At 37.1% G+C, this 26,805-nt stretch overlaps 1 protein-coding gene across 1 annotated transcript in view; it reads left to right on the forward strand.

The window, feature by feature from the left end:
- Positions 1-26,805, forward strand: part of LYST (lysosomal trafficking regulator) — a 162,873-nt gene that overhangs the window by 95,657 nt on the left and 40,411 nt on the right. The window contains exons 27-39 of the mRNA XM_021696219.1: positions 490-656; positions 1,285-1,437; positions 7,107-7,298; positions 9,808-9,983; positions 11,378-11,584; positions 16,913-17,089; positions 17,640-17,716; positions 17,862-18,050; positions 20,385-20,530; positions 20,618-20,714; positions 21,716-21,777; positions 23,201-23,256; positions 25,866-26,018. Of these exons, the coding sequence (XP_021551894.1) occupies positions 490-656; positions 1,285-1,437; positions 7,107-7,298; positions 9,808-9,983; positions 11,378-11,584; positions 16,913-17,089; positions 17,640-17,716; positions 17,862-18,050; positions 20,385-20,530; positions 20,618-20,714; positions 21,716-21,777; positions 23,201-23,256; positions 25,866-26,018 (1,852 nt within the window). The remainder of the gene's footprint in view (positions 1-489; positions 657-1,284; positions 1,438-7,106; positions 7,299-9,807; positions 9,984-11,377; positions 11,585-16,912; positions 17,090-17,639; positions 17,717-17,861; positions 18,051-20,384; positions 20,531-20,617; positions 20,715-21,715; positions 21,778-23,200; positions 23,257-25,865; positions 26,019-26,805) is intronic.

Raw genomic sequence — 26,805 nt, forward strand, 5'->3', positions numbered from 1 at the left:
AGGTATTTATAAGTGATTAATATGTGTTCAAGTCTATTATCTCTTTTAGTCCTTAAAATAACTATAATTTGGTGTGAGATTCAGAGAGGCTAGGTAATGTGTTCAAATTCACCTTGTCTGAGGAGCCTTCTAGAACAGTCCTGTTCATACCCCCTAAATCTTCATCTTCCATGCGGTCTAGGAACCTATGTGTTCCCATGGAATCTTGTGTTAATCTCTATTGTTACCCTTACCAGCACTTACTGTTTATTGTTACCCTTACCAGCACTTACTGTTCATAGTTATCTCTTTACTCGTCTGGTCCTCTGCAAAACAGTCAACTGTTTGACAGGAGTCAAAGCATGTTTTCTTATTCTGTTTCTAGCATGCCGTTCAAATGACCTGCCATAGAGTAAGCATGAGTAAATACTGAATGAATGAGTGAATGCCTTAAGAACGGGAATTTAATCCAGTTCTCTTTGCCTTAAATTGTTTGTTCTTTTTCTTTAGCGTTCCTTTGAATGAGTACAAATTGCTTGCTTGTGATATACAGCAACTTTTCATAGCAGTTACAATTCATGCTTGCAGTTCCTCAGGCTCACAATATTTTAGAGTTATTGAAGACCTCATTGTACTGCTTGGGTATCTTCAAAATAGCAAAAACAAGAGGACACAAAGTAAGATTTAGTTTTTACGGATTTGGGAGGGAATTATATCGTAGCCAAAAATGTTATTTGAACCTAATCTCTTTCTTGTGGAAACTATTGTACTGAAGGTTCATCCTTAATTTTGTGATAATATCTATCAGCTTTAAAAAGTCTTTTTAAGTGGCAAAATTTAAACAAGTGATGCCTTGATATAAATAGTAGCTGGCAATACATTAAGAGAAGCCTCTGATTTTTCTTACCAAATAGAAATTAAAAGGCTTATGTTGAATAAAAATGCCCATTAGTTTTCTTTAATGGCAAATACTAAATAAGTATGAAACAGAAAAATGTGAGAATTTCTGGTAAATTTTGCCTTATATGTTAAAAAGCCTGTTCTTTAAAACAATGATATAAAATGAAATAAATTTGTGAGCTGATATTTTTCCACTGAATTTTTTATAATGACTATTTCAAAATTTGCTTTAAAATTTCTTCTAAAGGCTAGTACTATCAAACCCACGTTGATCAAAATTTTAAAATTTACATCTAATAAAACATATATTGGCAGTTTAGAGGTTGCATGAAAATAAAAAGCAATTCAATTTTAAAAATTAACATCCACATGGCTTGAAAACATTCTAGTATCTTCTGTTTTTAGATACGGCTGTTGCACTACAGTTTAGAGTTCTCCAAGCTGCTATGGAATTTATAAGGACCACTGCAAATCATGACTCTGAAAACCTTGCAGATACATTCCAGTTACCCTCTGCTCCCCATCATGCAGTATTTCAGAAGCGGAAGAGCATTGCTGGTGAGTATTGAAATAATATTTTAATAATTATAAATTGAGGGTGGCTTGACTTTCCTATATTCTGATGCATTCACACTTTTAAAATATTTTTTAGTTTCAGAAGTTAAACTATAGGGGCACATGGGTGGCCCAGGCAGTTAAGCATCCAAATGCTGATTTGGGCTCAGGTCATGATCTCAGGGTCCACATCAGCGGGGAGTCTGCTTGAGATTCTCTCCTCTCCTCTACCCTCCCCTTCCCCTGCTCTCACTCTCTCGCTCTCTAAAATAAATAAATAAATCTTAAAAAAAAAAAGTTAAACTATAAAATTTGAGAAAGGTTTTTTTCCCTGAAAAAACATTCTACTGATTTCTCTCAGTGCTCTTCTCATTCAGTCATCTCTTGACCAACTACTATGTGCCAAGCACAGTTTAAATGTTGAAGATACAGGGATGAAGAAAACACACAGATTCTGCCCTCACAAAGATTACAAAATAGTAGAGAAATGCAGAGGATCGGAGTAGAGACTATTAACAGGGCAACCTGGTTTCCATCAGAAGTCAGAGAGGTCTCTGAGGAAGTACGATTTCAGTGTAGACACAAAGGGTGAGAGGAGCTAGCAAGGTAGAGTCAGAGAAGGAGTGCAATAGGCAGAATGAACGGCTTACGTGAGGTTTCACAACAGGAAACTGCTGAGCTTCAGAGAACTGAAAGTCATTTAGCCAGAGTGGAATACTCTGGAGAGAGTGAGGAGCGCGATGTGGATGAGGCTGTCCAGGGCAGCATGGGCCAGTGCATAGGTAACCACATAGGCCATGTGAAGGAGTTGAGATTTTATCGTGCTGGGAAGTCATGACATAAGCAGATTCCCATTTTGTAAGGACCACTTCGGTTTGTGTGTTGCGAGTGGGTTGGAGGAGAGCAAGGAAGGTAGTGGGGGCTCCAGGTAGGAGGCTGTTGAGCAGTGAAGGGGGGGAAGATGGTGTCTCACATGTGGTTAGAATGCATGCCACCTCAGTGCTTCCTGTGAATTAGTATAGATCACCAAATAAGTGTCCATATTGTTAGACTTCCTTATTTTTCCGACAGAGTCTGCTGTGACCTTTATACACATAATCTGGAAAGATGGCCTGAACACCTCCCCCCACACACACAGGATCTACACGTGCACCTGCACAAATACATGTGCATATGTGTGTATGTATAGTGGATATATATGTGTACACACACACACACGTATCTCCAAACACAGTAGTTGGTAATTTGTTTGAAGTTTAATCACCCTTACTATCATAAGGGCTTTTAAATCCAAATCTATCTTCTCCTTGTGTTAAACAACTTTATTTTGTTCAGTGCTATGCCAGATTTTAAAACCATGTGAGAAACTCATCTGTAGAGGAAAGTTATTAAATATACATTTTTTGCAGCATTATGTTTCAATTATGCTAAATATAAGCTACGTAAATAAAACTTCTAAGACATCCACATAACTTTATTGCCCCTGTACAGCCTTCTTTAATATAACATCCGAACGCAGTCTCTCCTCTTGACTGGATGTCCCAGTAACTCTCTGGTCTCGGGTAGAATTCTGCCTTTTATCGAGTCTAGCAGTCATGCTCGCCTAACCACATACCAGAAGACAACTTTCGAACCACCTTTCCGTTGCGGGATTCCTTATATTTATATAGTCAGTGACTGCTTAGGTGGAATTCACCCTCTTTTGATATAGGAAAATATGGCTTTGCCAGTGTCACACATCACAGGAGCTGTTTCTTTCTTGCTGACATTTCTCGTTCTCATGTCCATTTCTCCTGAGCGTTTATACCTAGATCCCTGGTTTAGTTTTCCATCAACTCGTGCCTGGGCTGACACAGTGGTGTTCTTGGTGTCCTCGGTTTGGTCTGTGATTTCCCTAACAAGTCTTTCATCTCTCTTTTGATACCAGCATTTTTATCACCTTTAGCCTCAGAGCCCTGCGTAGCTCCAAGTTCGTTAATTGGTTTTTTTGTTTGTTTGTTTGGGTCCTTTTAAAGTGGATGACAGACCTTTAGTCCTTTCCTTAAACCATTCTTTTTTTTTTCTGCCTCCCCTGGCCTCTTCCCCTGGGCTTATATTTTTCACGGCATCTAAGTAAATGCCATTGCTGTAAGCCACATGAGGCTTATAGAGTCCTACAAAGTTTGAGCTTGAGAGAAGACCTTAAAAGTTTACCAGACCAGCTCCCACATTTTATAGAAGCACAGAGGCCTGTAATTAGAGACTGCTGGAGCGAGAGCGCCTACGCCCCTCCCTCTGTGTCCTACACCGCATCCACTCATTCCAGCTCTGTCATGTCTTTAGGACATATCTCTCATAGGCCTCTCCCACCAGTTCTTCCCGGTTTAAATATGGCCCTTTTTGAAATTCTGTCTCTTGGAATCCAGTTTTCAAAGTACCACTTTATATGTTGCTTTGTAATTCCTTCCACATTGTTTTACACATGTATTTGGGAAAGACTGTGTTTCATTTCTTCATTCTTAGTCAAAAGTATATTGACTGTGTATACTATAGATACAAAAGATACAAAATACTGGCACTCCTCTGCTTCTGAGCAGTATGGTCATAAAAGCCCATTTAAGTCTGTTTGCTCATGATGCTAAAGTTACTAAGAAGGATTTATATTTCCACCATTTCCATTATTTAGATATAATGAGCTGTTCCTTCCAAAATTTAAAGAAGCTGTTCTTATTAGTGATAAATGTTTGGGGGAGATGGTTTCTTCCTAAATAGATCATTTAGCATTGATTGAAAACTGCTGAGACAGTGACACGTCCAACCCCACTGCTCCCTCCGTATCCCCCCCACCCCCCACACCTCCAGCAGAGCTTGTGGGGACACCCTGCAGCTGCAGCTTCTGTTCCGGCCACACACCACATGCTTTGGTCATCGACAGATCTACTCAGACTGTGAATGCCAGAACACCCATGGCTTGGGCCCAGAGTTTCCTGAGCAGCACTGCCTTCATATCTAGGTTTTAAGTTCTCACACTCTTGGAGGAGTTAGATACTATTTTATTGCCAGATTAATCTTTTGGCAGCCTGACTCCTGCATGCCATTATCCTGCTCAACAGCCCCCATGATTCCAGCTACAGTTAACAAAACTCAGATTCCTTAGCCTCTATATCTTCTTTTGATATAGTAAGAGAGAGGATGTCACTTTGCCTAAATGATATCATACTCTGCCTTCTGTTTGTAAACTGATTTCTATTTCTAATCAATATATTTATAGACATTTTTCCATACAATAAAAATATTTTTTATGTTTAATGAACACATGATAATCTGTTCTATTGATTTGCCATGATCTTGTTTCCTAATCTTTACCAATAAACAAAGACTTTTTTTTACTGGTATAAATAGGATAGCAATGTACATTCTTTTATATGTTTATTTTTCACTTGTCTGATTATCACTATGAAAAACTTTAAACATCCCCTTAATGCAGAAGGTAGAAGTAAGCATTAAGGTATTATTTAAAGTGCTACACATATATATAAACTCTCATAAATAAATATAAATATGCATGTTGTGTTATTAATATGATTCACATAAAATGAATTCCCTTTAAATTTCAACCATCATTAACAATACCAACTATTAACAACTTTTGATGCTTTGTATGAGATGGGCATTGTGTTTTACATCCATTATTTAATTTTTTTTATTTTAAAAATTTTGTTTATTTATTTGACACAGAGAGAGAGTGAGCACAAGCAGGGGGAGGAGCAGGGGCAGAGGGAGAGGGAGAAGCATGCTCCCCTCTGAGCAGGGAGCCTGATGCGGGGCTCCATCACAGAACCCTGGGATCATGACCTGAGCCAAAGGCAGTGGCTTAACCAACTGAGCCACACAGGTGCCCCTAATTAATTTTTTAAAGGATTCTATTTATTTATTTAGAGAGAGCGTGAGGGGGGGAGGGGCATTGAATCTCAAGAAGACTCCCCACTAAGCATGGGGGGAGCCTGACCCAGGGCCTGATCTCACGACCCTGAGATCACGACCTGAGCCAAAACCCAAAAGTTGGATGCTCAGCTGACTTAGCCACCCGGGCACCCCATCCATTATTTTATTTATTATTTAGTCCATAGAACAACCCTCTTTATCCATTCATTCAACCAACAAATATCTAATGGCATCAGGCACGTACCAGGTATTGTTTTATCTGCTTTCATGGATCCTATATTTTACTGGACAAAATGGTCAATAACCCTGTAAACAAATACATTTAATATCATGTCAGATAGTGACAAATATCTACCTGTGAGGTGAGCTCTGTTTTACTTTCTAATCTATATCTTAATATATGAGGGAATGGAGGCTTAGAAGAAGTGCCCTTGAGGCCACTCCAGCTGGTGCAGCTTCACAGCATGTGTGCTGAAATACACCCTCCTCCCCCACTTCTTCAAGTACATAGTAGTGAGGACAACATTTCCTTATTCAGTATATTGCTCTGCCTCTGAATTAGGATTATCTGCCAGAGATAATAAATTATCTGCCTGGAAAGCTGCCAGAGATGTAGACATTAGGAAGAGTCTGCTTGAACTAAGTAAGAACATAGACTGACAATATTATTCTTGAATATACCCTGGATATGAATATTTTTTTATTTACTTCGTTTTTGTCTCAAAGGCAACTCCACCTACCACAATGTGTTAACGGATAAGAATTACGGATTACCTAAAATACTGCACAGTCTAAAATGCTATTAAAATATTTAAATATCTTACAGGATGAGTTATTAAAACCTATCATAATTTAGTCATGTAAGTAATGTGTATAGAGGCTATCTATGGGAATTGATGTATGTTTTCATAATTTAAAACAAAGGTTCAATTCCAATGAAGGGTTCCATTATTCCTCACCTACCAAGACGTCATTTTGGTTCCTATGGTCAACTTCCGATGCCCTTCTCCTTCAGCCCATTATGTCAAGACGAATTCTCCCCGTATCCTCCTGGATCGGCTACTTGTGTGGTACCTTTCAGAGCAGGTGCAGTGATGGTGCAGGAATGCCACTCCTAACTGTTCAATCTGAGGAAACATTTTGCAGGAAGCACTTTTAGAGGATTGAATTCTAAAGATGTACCAAATCATTCCAATAGCAAATCACTGGAATTATATTCACTTTTCTGATCTCTTCACTTTCACTGGACTGATTTCTACTAATCTCACTTATATATAAATCTCAAAACTACTTTATAAAATTGAACAATGGTAATTATCCAGAAATAGTCATATTCTTACTGAATACACCATGTGCTTTAAAAACCTGTTGATTATTTTGGAATACAAGGAAGTGAAACAGTATTTGAAAATATTTTGTCAGAACATTCTGAACTACTTACATACACCCTTCTAATTCTTCTGAGTTTTTCCGAAGACTCAAATTTTGCCAAGTGATGTCCATCCCACTAAGCTATGTTACTAGCTTCAACATTTTTATTTGGACTTTGAAATCAGAAGTACTGTTGCACTTCATCAAAGAGGGAGAAACATCACTTTCTCTGAATCATGCTCTTTCCTTTGTATCAATTACCTTGGTATTAATTAAGATTCGTTTCATGGTCTAATAATCAAAAAGCTGCAAGAAAAATAATTTCCTTGATCCCTGTTAACTCTGGTGTTTGATGTTTTTAATTTATATCCTTGAAGGTCCTCGAAAATTTCCCCTTGCTCAGACTGACTCTCTGCTGATGAAAATGCGCTCGGTGGCAAGTGACGAACTGCATGTGATGATGCAGCGGAGAATGAGCCAGGAGAACCCCGTCCAGGCAACCGAGACAGAGCTGGCGCAGAGACTGCAGAGGCTCACCATTTTAGCGGTTAACAGGATTATTTATCAAGGTAGGACCAGAGGATAAATCTGTGCTTGCTCAGATATGGGATTAAAAGGAAAATGATTTAAGAGGAAACTGATTAGTTCTCAAAATTTTAAACAGCATTAATTTTTCATTCCTAACATCCACACTATTAAAAGAATTTCTTATTTGGAACTAAGAGGTCTTGAATAAAAATCCACTTTTTAATGTGTTATATGCTGACCTGGAGTGACCATTGAGTTTAAAACAGTACAGCAGCCCCAATATATACTTTTTTAACTTTTCTTTGAGATAACTGTAGATTCACATGCAGTTGTTAAGAAATACTGCAGAGAGATCCCCTATGCCTTTTATCCCGTTTCCCCCAGAGGGTTGTGCTAAATTAGAGTCGAGGGTCATGAGCAGGATACAGACATAGATATATTCAAGAAACTGAGCATTTCATCACACAGGAGACCCTTATGTTGCCTTTTTTTTTTTTTGGAAGATTTATTTACTTATTAGAGAGGGGGGGGGGGGGGGGGGGGGAGGAGCAGAGGGAGAGAAAATTTCAAGCAGACTCCCTGCTGAGCGTGGAGCCCAATGCAGGGCTCGATCTCACAACCCTGAGATAACGACCTGAGCTGAAACCAAGAGTCAGATGCTCAACTGGCTGCACCAACCAGGCGCCTCTGTGTTGCCTTTTTAATAGCCACACCCACTCTCCTCCCCCTCTGCCCCTTCCATTGTCCCTGGCAACCTCTAATCTGTTCTCCATTTCTTTATTTTCATCATTTCGAGAATTCTATATAAATGGAATCGTACAGTACAGCCTTTTAGGGTTGGCTCTTTTTCCTCACTGTAATTCTCGGAGAGTCATCCTGGTTTTTGTGTGTATCAGTAGTTTGTTGCTTTTTTGTTTTGCTGAGTAGTTTCCCACAGTATGGATGCCACATAGTTTGTTTAGTCATTCACCTGTTGAAAGACCATTTGGGTTGTTTTCCAGCTTTCAGTTACTACAATTAAAGCTAGCTGCTGGAAACATTTATGTGTAAGTTTTTGTGTGAAAATAAGGCTTCGTTCTTCTGGAATAAGGGTAGTTGTGTGCTTTGTTCTTGTTAAGAAGCTGTCAGACTTTTCCAGAATGACCGTTTAATTTTACGTTCCCACCAGCAATGTATGAGTGATGCAGCTTTCCTCACATCCTTAACCAGTATTTGGCATTGTCATTATTTTTAATTTCAGCTATTCTGATAGATGTATAGTGATATCATATTGTGGTTTCAATTTGCATTTTATAGGGGCTACTGATTTACGTATTTATATATAAAACATAATACCTAGAGCAACCACTAAAAAGCTATGCAAAGAAATACACTCAAAAGCACTATAGAGGGGCACCTGGTGGCTCAGTCGGTTAAGCGTCTGCCTTTGGCTCAGGTCATGATCCCAGGGTCCTGGGATCGAGCCCCACATCAGGCTCCTTGCTCAGCGGGAAGCTTGCTTCTCCCTCTCCCTCTGCCTGCCACTCCCCCTGCTTGTGTTCTCCCTCTCTCGCTCTGTCAGATAAATAAATAAAATCTTTTTTTAAAAAAAGGCACTATAGGGCGCCTGGGTGGCTCAGTTGGTTAAGCGACTGCCTTCGGCTCAGGTCATGATCCTGGAGTCCCGGGATCGAGTCCCGCATCAGGCTCCCTGCTCGGCAGGGAGTCTGCTTCTCCCTCTGACCCTCCTCCCTCTCATGCTCTCTGTCTCTCATTCTCTCTCTCGCAAATAAATTAAAAAAAAAAAAAAAAGGCACTATAGATAAGTCAAAATGGAATTCCCAATAAATGTTCAAGTAACCCCAAGAAAATAGGAAAAAGAAAACAGTAATTGTTAATCATTAGAAATGCATAATACAACCAAGGCTCATATTTTTAACTTTTCTAATTTGTGTTTGGGTCAACCAGATCCCAGGCTAAACTCTGAAATTGAATCATTTATCACATGCAGATTTAATGGGATAGCACATGCATTAAAACAGCTCTGCATACTTGGGGCACCTGGGTGGCTCAGATGGTTAAGCGTCTGCCTTCGGCTCAGGTCATGATCCCAGGGTCCTGGGATCGAGTCCCACATCGGGCTCCCTGCTTCTTGGGAGCCTGCTTCTCCCTCTGCTTCTCTCTCTCTGTCTCTCATGAATAAATAAATAAAATCTTAAAAAAAAAAAAAAGCAGCTCTGCATACCCATCTAATGTAAATATCATGTGGTCTTTATGTTTGATTTGCACAAGAACCTCATGACTAATAATTTTGCAATTTAACTCGTCTTCATTAATAAAATATTTAGTTTAGAATTATATGACATATATGTTTAAATTCCTGCATTGTTTTGGGTGAATTTACTTTCTCTGTTAAATTGTTATCTTCTACATCTAATACATTTGCTACACATTTATATTGTGACAACTGAATTAACAATTACATAGAATATTTTTACCAACTTCATTACCGTTTGTAATGGCTAGGCATCAGTGATGTGACTAATTGTTTATTCTTCTTTTAATTCAAAGAGTTTAATCCAGATATTATTGACGTTTTGAGTACTCCAGAAAATGCAACTCAAAGCAAGATCTCAGTTTCCCAGACTGAAATTTCTGAAGATGTTCATCATGAACAGCCTTCCATTTTCAATCCATTTCAGAAGGAGATACTCACATATCTGGTAGAAGGATTCAAAGTATATATTGTAAGTAAATTAATTGCATGGGACATGTTCATTCACACAAAAGGAGTAGGGTTTTATGTGTCTACTTACTCTTGAATTATTATTATTATTATTATTATTAATTATTATAAACATATCTAACACCTTCGAAATTATATAGAGAATACTACCAAGTATCAGGCTCCATTAATCACTGATGTACTTGGATTTCTGTGGATCATATACAGTTGACCCTATGGAACAAATCACTCAGCACACTTCATAGATACCAAAAGTCAATCTAATTCTAGCAGAACTCATGAATCACGATTCTGCCAATCTCTAAAGCTAAACTAGATTTTGGTGTCTGTAGGTTTTACTTCGAGCTGAATGATTTACACAGGGCCCTTAGGACTGGTGGTAATGTGGAGAGCCATTTCCAAAACTCAGAATAAATTCTAAAATGTATTGATTCCAGTTTTAAACCAGATACAGGATATTTGATCAAGATTGAGTTAGCCTTAGCTGGACCACAGTTGAAGCAGCTTATTTGGTTACTTATTAAGGAATATTGGTGGTCAGTTTATATGCAGTTCTTATTTTGTGACTGTTATACTCCATATTTTAACATTAATTCTTTATTATGATTCCTTCTCTTTTATATTATAAAATCCGTCAATCTACTGTTGTTTTTTTATGATTTTTTTTTTTTTAGTTTAAAATTTCTAAGCCCTAGGTAATTTAAGTGACCTTAGCTTCTTAACCCATCTCTCTTTTTTTGTGTGGTACAATACACATAATATAAAATTCACTATTTTAACCATCTTAAAGGTATAATTCAGTGGTACCAAGTACATTCACATTGTTGTGCAACCATTACCACTCTCCATCTCCAGAGCTTCTTCATTATCCTAAACTGCTCTGTACCCAATAAATAATAACTCCTCATACCCCCCTCCCCAAGCCCCTGATAACCACTATTCTACTTTCTGTCTCTATGAATTTAACTTTCTAGATACCTTATATAAGTTATACAATACAGTATTTCCTACAAGATTTGTCCTTTTTTATGTGGCTTGTTTCATTTAGCGTGATATTTTCAAGTTCATGCATGTTATAGCATGTATCAGAACTTCATTCCTTTTAAAGGCTGAATAATATTCCATTCTATGTGTATACTACATTTGTTTATCCATTCATCCATCAGTGGACATTTGGATTGTTTCAACCTCTTGGCTATTTTGAACAATGCTGCTATCAACGTTGGTGTATGTCTATCTTTTTTAACCACCCTAATTTAACCATTCTAATTTCTACTACTAAAAAAACAATCTACAATAAAACATGTCCCGTGATCTTCTTTGGGGCTGTATAGAGAGGTTAGTGTATTATTGCTTGAGAAGTCGGATCCTAATTCATTCCTGTTCTGATTGAAGGGTTCAAGTAAAACCAGTGGTTCCAAGCAGCAGTGGCCTAAAATCTTATGGTCTTGTAAGGAAACCTTCCGAATGCAGCTTGGCAGACTCCTAGTGCACATTTTGTCACCAGCGCACTCTTCTCAAGAGAGAAAGCAAATTTTCGAAATAGTTCGTGAACCGAATCATCAGGAAATACTACGAGACTGTCTTAGCCCATCCCTGCAAGTAAGTATCTCAACACTTCAAAAGTAGAAAGTAGTGGTGAAGTGTAAAATTGAACAAAACAAGAACTGAAGATAAACTGTATTTTCATGCCAAACATCCTAAACATAGTTTTCTTACCAAACAAATACCTCCTGAGGTCCTTCTTCAGATGCTCCATACCAGACTCAAATTGACCTCTTTGTTTATTTCCCATTCCTTCTTCCAGTGCTGAGATTAAGAATTCTGTATCTGAGCTCTTATAAGATCCTTTGTAGTTTTTACTAAATCTTCAAGTGTTTTCTTTTTTAAAAGCATTATATTATACATAAAACATCTAAATTGAGTAGCTCAAACAGTAGTACATATGATATTTTTTTATGTTCATATGATATATTTTTAAAAATGCTTATAGTAAGTTAAAATTTTTAAAAATGTGTTGATCATTTGGAATGATCAAAATCAAAATACTTAAAAGAATTTCAGAGTCTATAAATTCTAACACTTAAAGAGTGATAGATGGAGAGTTTAAATGGAACAACCAGTTTAAAGAGCTGTTTAGCAGTTTCTTATAAAATTAAACATACACTTAACCTGTGACCCTAAAATTCCAGTTTTAAGTATTTACCTAAGAGAAATTAAACATATGTCCATAAAAAGACTTGTACAGGAATATCCGTGTCAGCCTTTTTGCTAATAGCCAAAAACTGGAAATAACCCAAATGTCAATCAACAAGAGAATGTATAACCAAATTGTGATATATATTTATGTAATAGACTATTATACAGCAATAAAAGGAAACAGACTATTGATACACCTACCATTATGGATGAAGTTCAAAAACATTGTGTTAGTGGGGCACCTGGGTGGCTCAGTCATTAAGCATCTGCCTTCGGCTCAGGTCATGATCCCAGGGTCCTGGGATCGAGCCCCGCATCGGGCTCCCCGCTTGGCGGGAAGCCTGCTTCTCCCTCTCCCACTCCCCCTGCTTGTGTTCCCTCTCTCGCTGTGTCTCTCTCTCTGTCAAATAAATAAATAAAATCTTAAAAAAAACCCCAAAACATTGTGTTAGCAAAAGGAACAACCAAACACAAAAGAGCACACATTCTGTGATTCTATTCATATGAAGTTGAAGAACAGGCAGAATTAAGACATGGTGATAGAATTCAGGACAGTAGTTGTGTCCATGAGGAAGGGGGAAGCGAGAAGGTGAATTGAATGGAAAGGGGCATTAGGAAACTTTCTGGGGCAATAAAAATGTACTTTATCTTATTTGGGATAGTGGTAAAATGGATGTATACAGTTGTCAAAACTCAGAAATGAACACTTAATATCTGTATGCTTTACTGTATGTACATTATACCCCTATAAATACAGTAATAGGTGATATACACAGACAGGCATCCCTTTTAATACCTGGGAAACTCAGATATATTAAGAACCAAAGGGTTATAGTTTTGAAGTGATGCTCTCTCTACTATTAAGATTCTCTCAGGCGCCCTCAGGGCATTGTCTTCCCTCTCCCAAAGCAGAAGCACGTCCAGCCCACAGTCTCCTGTGGAGAATTTGAAGGGATGTTCTTGCCTGCCTTTATTCTCAGCAGAGTTGCCATCCACCAAAACCCAGCCTGGTGTTGACAGTCCTCTTTTCCCCACACCAACTTTCTTCTCCGTTATTCCCATTTCGTCGGTGGTATCTATACAGAGTTCAACTTGAAATATGGGATCCATGGTTGAATTTTCCTCTCCCTTAAATTCATGTCATCGCCAAAGCCAGTCATTTATTTCGTGTCTTTAACTATTTTCTACCTGCCCCACGCTAGTTCAGACTTTTGCCCCTGTGCTCAGATCACTACAATAACCTCCTCTCTACCTCAAAACCACATTACTGTGCCTGGTTTTTTTAAGTTTATTATGGAGACTTTCAAAGATACCTAAAAGTTGGGAGAAAGCAAACAAGGACCCACATGACCATTACCCAGGTTTAATTTTTCTTTGCAGTGTTTTGAAATAAATGTCGGGTATCAAATCATTTTACCTGTAAATCCTTTACCTGTCCACATCTCTGACTGATAAAGACTTCTACAAAATTTGTCACACTCAATAATGACAGCAGTTCTCTATTGTCATCTAATACTCAGTGTGTAAACTTTCCCAATTGTCTTATAAGTTTTGTAATAGTTGCTTGGTTCTGGATCCAAATAAGGCCCACACATTGCATTTGTTTGATGTATGCTAAATCTTTTTAATCCCTGGCAAGTACCCTCCCCAGCCATTTTTTAAATGTCATCTATTTATTGATGAAACTGGGTCTTTTGTTCTATAGGATTTCCCACATTCTGGATTTAGCTGATCATATGCCTGTGGCTCTAGGTTTCAAGGCTTACTAGATTCCAGTTCCTGGTTTCATATCTGGTTCTGTGCTTGTTTTTTTAAAAGACTACTTTATTAAGAGTGCTTTGCATTTTCTGTTACAGCATAGCAGGAGACAGAGAATGTCTAGTTGCCCTGCTTTTTGAGACGATATCAGCCTGATCCATTCGTTTTAAAGTTCACCCTCAACCTTTAACCTAATAGTTTTAGCTGCCGCTGATGATAGTTGCCAAGATCTACTTTTTTCATTAGGAATTGCAAAATAGTGATTTCTTAGAGTTTCTCATTCCACCAGCATCTATTGCTCTGATTCTTCTGTAGGAAGAATATTCCCTTATCAACTATTTGACTACCCTAAAATATAGTCTGTATGGGAAAGGCAATGCTTATTTCTTTTCCCTGCTTATTAGAATAATGAGTTGGTGCCCTAGCAACCTCTAATTTTTGTATTCATCTTTATTTTTGAGGTGTCATTATGAATTCAGGTATTTTTTTACAAAAGTAGTTTCAAACCTTTGCAGTTATTATTCCATTTGATATTCAAATTAACACCTATGTAGATTCAAATTGTTACATTCCTTTAACATAGCCTTTTTAATTTTTAACAAGTTAATATGATTAACTTCTTTGCTTTCTGGAACAGAAGAACATCCCAGGTTTATCTTGCACATCCTTCCCAGATCTGGAACCAGACTTTTTCCCCCAAGAAGCCCCTGTTTCCTTTTCATGAGATAATGGTATTTAGAAATTACAAATCTAAGGACTAGGAACACTCATTTCTACTCGGTTGTCATTTCTTTTTTGCATTCATCCCTAATGACACCTTTTCTAGTCCCAGGAACTACGATCAATAAAGTATAGGTCAGATGTTGAGATGAGATTCTAGAAACAACTTCAGTGTCTAAGAAAATCATGTGCTTTTTGGATATTCAGGATGAATAAGAACATTTTTTATAGCCTTTCAAGATCATTTTTAGAATGTCACTGAATACTAAACTATTTTTAGATTATATCAAGAGCATTACCTTTAAGACACACATGTGAAAATAGTCTAGTCATTTACTATTTTTCTTTATTTGCCAACTCTTCAGGCCTTTTACTCACAGAGTATCTGTTCATTTTTTCTCTTTTGGTCAGGAAGCAGCTGTCTCCTGACTAATTTAAAATGTGGCATTAAAATGAGCTTTGCTATTTTCATCATTGCATATGTTCATCTTATGCTTTTGGGAAATGACATGATGTGATTCCGTGTGTTCATTTAAATATCACCCAAAATGTAAGAGCTTCCAAATTCATTTGTTGACATTTAATACTATTCACAGTTTAAAATGTCATAAAGCCAGCGACGCCTGGATGGCTCAGTTGGTTAAGCGACTGCCTTCGGCTCAGGTCATGATCCTGGAGTCCTGGGATCGAGTCCCGCATCGGGCTCCCTGCTCAGCAGGGAGTCTGCTTCTCCCTCTGACCCTCCCCTCTCTCATGTGCGCGCTCTCTCTCACTCATTCTCTCTCTCTCAAATAAATAAAATCTTAAAAAAAAATAAAAATAAAAAAATAAAATGTCATAAAGCCAAATGCAGTGGTATTTGTATCAATGCAAATTTTTGAAAAGTAAAATTCTGCATGTTTCACTTGTTGGCATAATTAATGTTTAAATAATACATAGCATACACATAACAATTGGGTCTAAGATCTATTGCATGGAAGGGCCACTTAAAAAATCATGAATCAAAGTTTGGTTTAGGTTTCCTCTATGAAAGACAGTTGTCATTACCTTAAGTAACATTCTGATTTTGGTTACAGGGCAGTTCTAAGACTGGCCTAATCCAGACCTTCTCTAGACATGCTCACAGAACTGGTGCCGACATCTCACTGGTTTTGGAGTTTTTCACCTTTAGATCTCCCTAAGGAGTAATGACTGCTTACAAGCTAATCCAAAGAAAGGGCTTTGTTCTGGAAGTTTCACCAACGTCTGTTCTACCAAGCAGAAATCAAAGGAGAAAGAATAAAAAGCATAATTCTTTTACCTGGAAGGTTTAAAGGGAAGTTTCCCTTCCAGTTCATTTTTTCTATGAGAAGAGCTAAGAATCTTTTTCCTTTATCCCAAGCTTATTTCCTGTATTCCTTTAGCAAGTCTTCTCCAAAAATTTTTCCCCAAAAGCTTACTTGCTTGCTTTTCTTTTCCTTCTCTTCTTACTTTCCTTCCTTTTTCTTTTTTATTTTACCTTTTACAATGAAAATTTTCAAATATAATAAGAAAAATAGAGAATAGTATAACGAGTACCATATAGCCATCACCTAGAGTTAACGGTTGTTAATACTTTTATCATATTGACATCATTTCTTTTTTGAAGTATTTTAAAGCAAATTACAGAAATCTCTTTCAAAAAACATTGTCTTATGTATCCATAACATTATTTTACCTAACAAAATTAGCTTACACCCTAATGTCATCATATTTCCAATGCAAAATTAAATTTTTTCAATTGTTCCCAAAATGTTCCTTTTAGCTGCTTTATTCAAACCAGATCCCACCAAATAAATCTAGCGATATAATTTAACTTAATTACTGTTAAATAATATAAGTGTAAGAAATAAAAATTCTTTATGACTTAAAAAAAATTTTTTATTATGTTATGTTAATCACCATACATTACATCATTAGTTTTTGATGTAGTGTTCCATGATTCATTGTTTACGTATAACACCCAGTGCTCCATGCAGTATGTGCCCTCCTTAATACCCATCACCAGGCTAACCCATCCCCCACCCCCCTCCCCTCTAGAACCCTCAGTTTGTTTCTCAGAGTCCAGAGTCTCTCATGGTTCGTCTCCCCCTCCGATTTCCACCCCTTCGTTCTTCCCCTCCTGCTATCTTCTTCTTCTTTTTTTTTTCTTAACATATATTGCATTATTTGTTTCAGAGGTACAGGTCTATGATTCAACAGTCTTACACAAAAAATTGTTTCTTTTTCTTAAAGCATGGAGCCAAGTTAGTTTTGTATTTGTCAGAGCTGATACATAATCACCAAGACGAATTGACTGAGGAAGAACTAGACACAGCGGAACTGCTCATGAGTGCTTTAAAACTATGTGGGCAGAAGTGCGTCCCTCCCAGTGCAACAACAAAAGCAGACCTTATTAAAATGATCAAAGAGGTGAGTCAGTGAAATCATAAGACACAGTTTTCTTAGGAGATCCCACTGAATGTAATTAAAGAATGATTGAAAGAAATCTTTTTATTATAGAATATCATCGATGATAAATTTGAAATGATTTTTTTTTTTACTTTATATTGCTTTTTTACTATGAGAGAACAAATAGGCTTATTGTAAGAGCATTTTATTCATTATTGTCATCCTTATCCGTTATCAGTAGCTTTCAGTGAAGGCCAGATTTTTATAGTGACAAACAAGTTGAAGCATCAGCCTTGAAGCAAAATAAGGAAGCAAGCGATTATGCAAACCCCTTAGGTTTGCCACCCCAGTTAACTATTCTCCCCTCACTTCTGTGCCCCAAACTCTGTACAAACAAAGGGGAATTATAACATTATTTAAGTGGTTATTGTATTTTAACATTCTGGTGTCTTGGGGACAGTATTTTTTTCCTTTGTTAACTTGGTTTTAAAGTTAGTTTGTTGGCCTCGGTGCCAATGTTAAATGATAAATAATGTGTTTTATACTACATATTATTATCCAAATCTTTTAGGAACAAAAGAAATATGAAACTGAAGAAGGTACGAATAAAGCCACCTGGCAGAAAACGGTTAATAATAATCAACAAAGGTAGGTTTTTATATATTCTAAAAATCATGCCTTTTTTAATTTATTCGACTTCACACATACTTTTAGTTTTACAGTGTCATGCTTTTGTATCTGTTTAACAGCCCACTTAGGCTTAACTTATGGGCCATCTTGTTTGTTGACTTAGTCTCTTTCAGCGTCTGGACTCAAAATCAAAGGATATATCTAAAATCGCTGCAGACATCACCCAGGCAGTGTCTCTCTCCCAAGGAATTGAGAGAAAAAAGGTGATCCAACATATCAGAGGAATGTATAAAGTAGATCTGAGTGCCAGTAGACACTGGCAGGAACTTATTCAACAGTTGACGCATGATAGGTAAGCAAAGTGGGAGGACATTTCAGGTTGTCCAGCATTACTGTTTAATATTTTAATGTGAAACACTATTTCCATTTCATAATAAAGATTCATAACGTTATTTCATTAGTTCAAATATTTGTTGTTTAATCACTTGTGATTTATTTCATCTTCAATAATCCTATAAGAATCTTTTTTTAAACTCTTGGGGGTAAGGGAGGGAATAATGAGAAAGAGAGGCATTAGCTCTTCCAAATAATAAAATCTATATATTGGCTTTAATTTTAAAATATAATCTTTGCAGAAGAATAGAGAAATCACTGAAACAGGATAGTTGGGAAATAGATCTTTTTCAAGATAAGACTTTAATAATAAAATTTAAAGGATGCATCACAGATAATGAAAAGAGGAAAATTAAGGTATTATTCTCTAAATTTGGTTAAGAGAACTGATTAGCATGACTTGGGGGTGATAAAATGCACTAAACATTAGACACTAAAGGAAATTCCAGGTGAACAAAAGAATTAAACTCATAAAGTTTATAAAGTAGAAGAAAACAGGGTATTTATCAACTCTGTGATAGATGGTTAACTTTCTAAGCTCAAACACCATAGAAGAAACTACCAAGAAGAAATAAATGGATTTGAGCTGTAATTTTTTCCAGTGTATTTAACAACTATAACAACAACAAAACATGAAAATTTATTTTCAGCAAATATAGCAAAAAGTCATGCCAACTTAAAAGTAAAATGTAAGATCCCAAAAGTTTGAGCAAACGATATGAATACACTCTTCCACATAAGACAGATAAATTAATAAACAGGAAAATATTCAATATGGATAGAGTCTAATTTGATTTTTTTAAAACCTTTAAATACCATATTTTGCCTTTTATATTATACATACCCACAGCAGGAAGAAATGTAACCTAGTCCATGGTCAGAGGTTCGATGGCATTGTATGCTCTGACAGCATATGTCAGGAATCCTATAAACATTTTATTTCTAGCTCCAGTTATCCTATTTTAGTGATTCTCTCCTAAGGAAAATGTTCCAAATATAGAAAGGCAGTAAACATAAAGGTTTTCATCTCTGCATTATTTATACTAGTGAATGAACTGAAAACAAATATACAATAATGGTAATAGGGTTAAATACATTATAATGTTCCCACACAGTGCATTAATCAGCCATTTTCAGTGATGATAATAAAGATTAAAATATGTCCAGTGAAAGAAGAAAGGATATAGAAATGTTTATACATAATAATTATAACTACAGTTTTAAAAAATGAAAGAAAATAATCTCTACCAGTAATTGGTATGTTAAGAGTAGTAGGATTCAGGGTGGTTTTTTTTTTCTCTTATCTATTTCTAAAAATATATTCAATGTAGTTCTACTGTTTTCTTTCATTTAAAATATGAACTTATTTTGGGGGTGCCTGGGTGGCTCTGTTGGTTAAGCGTCTGCCTTCAGCCCAGGTCATGATCACAGGGTCCTGGGATCGAGCCCCACATCGGGCTCCCTGCTCAGTGGAGTGTCTGCTTTTCCCTCTCCCTTTCCTTGATTGTTCTCTCTCTCTCTCGCTCAAATAAATAAATAACATCTTCTAAAAAAAATAAAATAAAATATGAACTTAATTTAAAACATTTTAAGAAATGTGGCTGGTACTACAAAAATGAACTAATTTTATTTATTACATTAAATAGTAGACAAGATGAGAAATATAGAAACTTAACTTGGAAAGTGGATTTTTTTCTTTATCAGGCCATACTAAGTCCAATCAATGTATTGCTAAAGCATACATGTTGCTAAAGCATTCAGAGTAGTACATGTTGCTAAAGCATTCAGAGTAGTCATGATATATCTTTTTAAAAATTTAGTAGGTACAAGAAACTGGTGGCAGAGCATGCCTCCAGGCAGGGAACCAGAAGACTGGGGTTCAAGAGCAGATGGACACTTATTTTTTTTTTTAAGATTTTATTTATTTATTTGAGAGAGAGAGAGAGAGAGAGAGAGAAACAGCATGAGAGGGGAGAGGGTCAGAGGGAGAAGCAGGTTCCCCGCTGAGCCGGGAGCCCGATGTGGGACTCTATCCCAGGACTCCGGGATCATGACCTGAGCCGAAGGCAGTTGCTTAACCAACTGAGCCACCCAGGCGCGCCGGACACTTATTTTTTATCTTATTTTATTGTACTATGTGTATGCATTCCCTAGTCCAATTACATAAGCAGTTGGGGTTTTTTAATTGAATAGATCGATTTTGATTTCCTTATTCAAGTTCTATAATGATTTTATTTAAAGTTATAAGTACTACAGATTGCCCCTTAAAACATTCTTTTATTTTCACTTGCAGAGCAGCCTGGTATGACCCCCTCTACTATCCAACTTCATGGCAGTTGGATCCAACAGAAGGGCCAAATCGAGAGAGGAGACGTTTACAGAGATGTTACTTAACTATTCCAAATAAGTATCTCCTTTGGGATAGACAGAAATCAGAAGGTAATAATGACTTCTTGATGCAACATACAAATGTAGCACATAACTGTGATCATTACAGAAAGACAATATATATTTTTTCCTCAACAGATGTGGTCAAACCACCACTCTCTTTCCTATTTGAAGATAAAACCCATTCTTCTTTCTCTTCGACTGTAAAAGACAAAGCTGCAAGTGAGTCTATAAGGTAAGTGTGAATCCGTAAGATGTTCTCACTTTTGTTGAAGGAGTTAAGAGTTTACTAGTTTATTGTAGTGTTTATGTAATATTTATTTCAGATAATGCTATGGTTTTAGGAAAGGTCCTACACATGGCTCAAGAGAGGACAAGGTTGAATGACCAAAATCCAAAAGGAAAAGACATTTTTGATAGCGAGGATCCACTGGGCTTCAGGCATCGTGCTCTGGCCCTTATCTGCATGCATCTATTTTTGTAGTTTGTGAAACAGATAGCACCGCTGGTCGTGTCTGCAAGAAGCAATCTAGTGCAGTGATTAAAGGTTCATATTTTAGTTCCTCGTCTTACTAGCTATCTGATCTTGGGCAAGTTACTTAGCCTCTCTGTGTCAGTGTCCGTATCAGTGACACGAGGAAGATAATAATACCCGAAGTATCAGCATATGGTTGAGTATCAAATAGCTATTGATAGTATTATCATTGTTATGGTGGTGGCAGTTATTATCATGCCCATTTAATAGGTGAAAAACTGAGACTTGAAGAAGGTGAGTGACTTGACAAAAGAGTAGATCTTTTCTGAGTCTAAATCCCCTGTTCTTCCTGGAATACAAGGATTCTTTCAGGTCTTTGAAAATACCAGAGGCATGATCCAATGTTTGCTTAATTACTAGAAAATATAAAATACTGAAGTTTCTTTTAAAAAATTGAATCCCTATATTCTATATACATGGCATAGGAGGTATGAGCCTTCTCTAAAAATTTTATTTTCTCCTCTACTAGAGCATTAAAACTTGAGATAATATTTTCATGTGGGTTTAGACAAGACATCTCATACTTTTGAAACTCTAGTCTGCTGTGCTAAAATCTTTTACTAGATAAAGAAAGTTTATACTGTACTCTCTAAAATCCACATCTATTGAGGAAAAAATATATAGAGAATATATAAAAAAATATATATTGTCTTTCTGTAAATCACTATTTAATCATAGTGATTTTAAATATGTTTTGACAGAGTGAATCGAAGATGTATCAGCGTTGCACCATCTAGAGAGACAGCTGGTGAATTGTTATTAGGTAAGTCACATTTTGAAGAGTTTTACACATACTCACCCTGTCTTACTTTATTCTTAGATAATTTGAAGGATTGTTTGATGTAATACCATTAAATCAGATGAACGTTCTCTAACACAACATAGGTGATTTTGCCCTAACGTTGTATATAGTGCTTATGACTCACAAATGTGAAGAAATGACAATCTTATTTTCTAAAAAGCACATGAATAGCATTTTAATTTTTATAAAGTTGACTTTCCTCATAAGTATACATTTTTATATTTAATCATTCCTTTTACTCTATATCAATTTTGAATTTTAAAGTGAAGAATTACTGGAATACTAAGAAATATATCCACCTTGAGATAGTTCATAATTTATATTCCCTGTTGTGCTTCTGAGAGAAAGGCCAAGGCTGTCCATCCCTGCATATCCATATAGTTACATTTAGTGAGAAATTTTTTCCTCAAGATATGAAGGAATAAGGTTGTACCACTTGGTCTCTGTTCCCTTAAAGAACCAATTTGTATGCTGTAGGCCAGTTCTTCTTGAAGCATGGTCCCCAAATCCAGAGCATCAGCATCACATGGGAACTACTTAGAAATGCACATTCTTGGGCTACAGCCCAGACCTATTGAGTCTGAAACTCCATAGGATGGGACCCAGCAATCTGCATTTCGGTGAGCCCTCCAGCAATTCTGATGCACCCTCAAATTTGAGAGTCCCTGCTATAGGCTAAACCTACAGCCTCCAAGGCTCAAGATGCAGAGCTTCAAACTTGTCAGGACTGAGCCCCATAGTCATGAGGATGGAGAGAGTACCTTTCTCTGAGCCAACAGTGCTCGGTGTTCAAGGCTGACCAGCATGCAGTGCAGAGCCCCAGAGAAACTCCTACCATTTAGATACATGGTGTAGAGACATGTGTTAACACAGCCAGCCTATAAAGTAGGAGAAATTGGGGGCTATCTTTTAAGGTCTACTCTGCTCTACAGAGTGTTTAAATAAAAATAATTAAGGATTCCTTTTTTGCTAGAAAATTTGTTTACAAGTTAACTTCAGCTAATATGTGAAAAAATAAAGCAAATTAATATGCTAGTAATATAAGAAGAGTATAGGTAACAATAAATGGCCAGCTTTTTTTTAGCACTGAGTGCCAGGTGCTAGTAATAAGCATTTTACATATATTCTAATTCAATTCCCACAGTGACCCTGTGAAATAAAGTCCTCCCTCCACCCCTTTTTTTATTAAGGAGATTAAGACACAAAGAAGCAACTTGCCCAAGATCTCATGGATACTATTAAAAAATATTTATTGAGTGACAGGAACTGTTTCTGGGTGCTGGGATTTAAATTCAGGCCAACTGACTCCAGAGGTCATATTTGTAATCACATATGGTAATAGTGCACATATATTTTTAAACTCATATCCAGTTACTTTCTATAGGTAAATGTGGAATGTATTTTGTGGAAGATAATGCTTCTGATACAGCTGAAAGTTCGGTGAGTAGAGGCTTAAGTTTGCACTTACATAAATCTAGACAAATTCCAAAAATGTATAACTTTAGTTAACCAGAGAGCAGGTAGAACTAGAAGAGTTCATGTATTGTCATTCTGTGTATAGATTGGTTTTAATTCCAAACTTTTTCTTTTAAAGATACTTTTTTTTTTTTTTAAAGATTTTATTTATTTATTTGAGACAGAATGAGAGAGAGACCACATGAGAGGGGGGAGGGTCAGAGGGAGAAGCAGGCTCCCTGCCGAGCAGGGAGCCCGATGCGGGACTTGATCCCGGGACTCCAGGATCATGACCTGAGCCGAAGGCAGTCGCTTCGATCCCGGGACTCCAGGATCATGACCTGAGCCGAAGGCAGTCGCTTAACCAACTGAGCCACCCAGGCGCCCCTTAAAGATACTTTTAAAAAGAAGACCCTACCATCTCCTCTGTCTTACAGTCTGATCTCCTAACAGTTAGTATTATGAGTCAAATTCCAAAGTGCTCCTGTTAAAGCAAACAAGCAAAGGGGAAAAAAGTAAGAGAGAGAGAGAGAAAGTAAGAAACAGACTCTTAATTATAGAGAACAAACTGATGGTTGCCAGAGGGCAGGTGGGTAGAGGATGGGTTAAATAGGTGACGGGGATTAAGGAGGGCACTTGTGATGAGCACTGGGTGATGTAGGGAACTGCTGAATCATTATATTGTACACCTATAACATGTGTAACACAGTATGTTAACTAACTAGAATTAAAATTAAAACTTTAAAAAATATAAAAATGAAAAAATGAAAGAAAAGTGCTCCTGTTATGTTAATTTATTTAATTTATTCTTTTTATCACTATTCCTCAGTGGCAACAAATAACTACTTCTTAACCACTCCCAGTTCACTATCAGGTACACTTACCTTCACAAAGAAAGGAAAATGTTGTGTAATAGAATAACTTAAGTAATCCTGATAATCACATACCTTAGTACCATAATTTTTATTCTACTGGAAGTACTGATATTAATCAGAAAATAACAAAAGTGACTCTTAATTCACATCTTTTGTATCGCAAGACTTTTTGTCCATCTGAATTAGCTTGTATCATTAAAATATTGTTTTGAGATCCCTATAATAAGAGAAATAAGGTTTTTTGTTTCAGAAAGTTCTAAAACCAGGAATTGCTAAGGATATACTAAATAAGATTACATGTCGTTTAATAATGAATACATAGCTGATTTCAAAAACAAATGAGCTAAAATATAAAATTTTGTTGTGAAACAGATAATATGAAAAAAATCATGAAAATATTTTGTCTCTCTGACAAAAAAAAAGGAATGTGGGGATTTGATGAGGGAGGCTAGGATTAATGCTGTCAGGAAGACCCAGCCTTCTGGTGGTCACTTTATCTCTTCCTTCCTTCTGCTGACCACATGGGAGAGGAACATAGCCATCTGGTACATGATGATCTATGAACTTACAGTCAGTGGGACTGAACTGGCAGGAGGCTGCTTTGCCTTTCCTGGAAGATCCAGAGGCATGGGAACTATGCGTCAAAGCTGGGGAGCTCCCAGGCCATGCAGATAGGTCAATTTTAACCCAAATCCATGTGCGGGCAGGCCCGCAGCTCTTGAGTTCTCAGGGAGAGGCTTGTTTTCCATTCTCCAGCCAGACTCCAGGCCAAGAGAGACAAGCTCCTGCTTCTTCCTCTATTGATGGGCACGTGTGTTTGTCTGTGATTGGGACAATGTCCCTTAATGGGTTTTAGATTTCTGAAGTAATTTCATTTTCCATACTCTGATCCAGAGGACCCAGTGCCTCATCTTCTTTCTTCAAGTGGACATTAACCTAAGTCATGTGGTCTCTGAACCCTGTGAGCCTGCTGCCAAAGTGTCCCCTCCACCTCCCTGCTGCTTTTCACATTTCTTGTTAGTTTTGGCTCCTGGGGCTTTCATTTCCCCTTAATTTCTTGCAAGCTCAGCTTTAAAATAAGTCAGTCTGGAAAAGCTACATATTTTATGATTCTAACCATATGACATTCTGGGAAGGGAAAACTATGGAGATAGTAAAAAGATCAGGGGTCCACGGGGCAGGAGGGGATGACAAGGTGGGGCACAAGGGAATTCTGTATGGTACTGTAATGGTGGACACATTCCACAGGAAACATTAGTCAAAACCCACAGAACTGCATAACACTGAGAGTGAACCCTAATGTAAACTATGGCCTTTGGTTAAGAATAATGTATTCAATATTGGCTCAACAATTATTACAAAGGCACCCCACCACTCACACTAATGGGAGATGATAATCATAGGGAAGTTGTGAGTGCAGGCAGGGAATACATGGGAACTCTCTACACTATCTGCTCAGTTTTCTGCAAACCTAAAACTGCTCTAAAAAGTAAAGTCTATTTAAAATTTAAAAAATACAAAAACAGTCTGTATTTTTTTAATTCATTACATTTCGTCCAGCATTTTGAAGTGTTTTGTAGTGAGGGGGTGGGGCCGGTCAGGGAATCTTATCTGCCATATTGCCACAAGGGAAGACATTTTATTTCATTTGGATAGTTTTAAAATGATTATTTATATTTCCTATAAAGCAAACACTTTCATTTATTTCTTTTGTCTTAGAGCCTTCAGGGAGAATTGGAACCAGCATCCTTCTCCTGGACATATGAAGAAATTAAAGAAGTCCACAAGCGTTGGTGGCAGTTGAGAGACAATGCTGTAGAAATCTTTTTAACAAATGGTAGAACACTCCTGTTAGCATTTGATAACACCAAGGTAAATTCGGCTTTATTAACAGATAATTTTTGAAATTATCATGGGATCAGTGTAACTATACTCATACTGATTTTATCAAGGTTTAACTTATTTAAACTTTGATTCACTGTTTCTGACATCAAATAAAAACTGCCTTATTTCTTAGTCCTAATTAAAGTGAACCCTTGGCTATATTAGAATGATTTTTGTCCTTCGAAACAGTGTTAAATTCAGATTCTCCGAAGTCACTGTATCTGTAAAAGTAAGTGAATGCATAACCAACCTGAAGAGAGTAATTTAAACTTGAGAGTAGATTCTATATTTTATAAACCCTTTCTTAACCCTACATCCCTTCCGCTACAGTTTGTCTGCTGTCCTTTATAGAAAACCTTTTGGAAAAGTTTGAAAAAGTTATGTGTGCTCACTGCCTCCAGTTCTCTTTTGAAATGCTCCTGACTGGTTTTCTTCTCACTACTTCACCTAGAATTCTGGTCGGGGTTCTTAGTGACCCCCATGTCTAAACCCGATGGTCAAATTTCTCGGTCCTTATTTTACTTGACCTATCAGCAGCATTTGACACCAGTGATTGTTTTCTCTTTCTTAAAAATAATAATAATAATAATAATAATAACCTTCCCAGGGCACCTGGGTGCTGCAGTTGATTGAGCAGTTGAGCTTCCAACTCTTGGTTTTGACTAGGTCATGATCAGGGCCATGAGATCGAGCCCTGCATTGGGCTCTGTGCTCAGTGGGGTGTCTGCTTGTGCCTCTCCCTCCCCCCCCCCCCCCCCCCCCCCCCCCCCCCCCC

This window comes from Neomonachus schauinslandi, chromosome 6, assembly GCF_002201575.2.
Source record: "Neomonachus schauinslandi chromosome 6, ASM220157v2, whole genome shotgun sequence".
Lineage (NCBI taxonomy): Eukaryota > Metazoa > Chordata > Mammalia > Carnivora > Phocidae > Neomonachus > Neomonachus schauinslandi.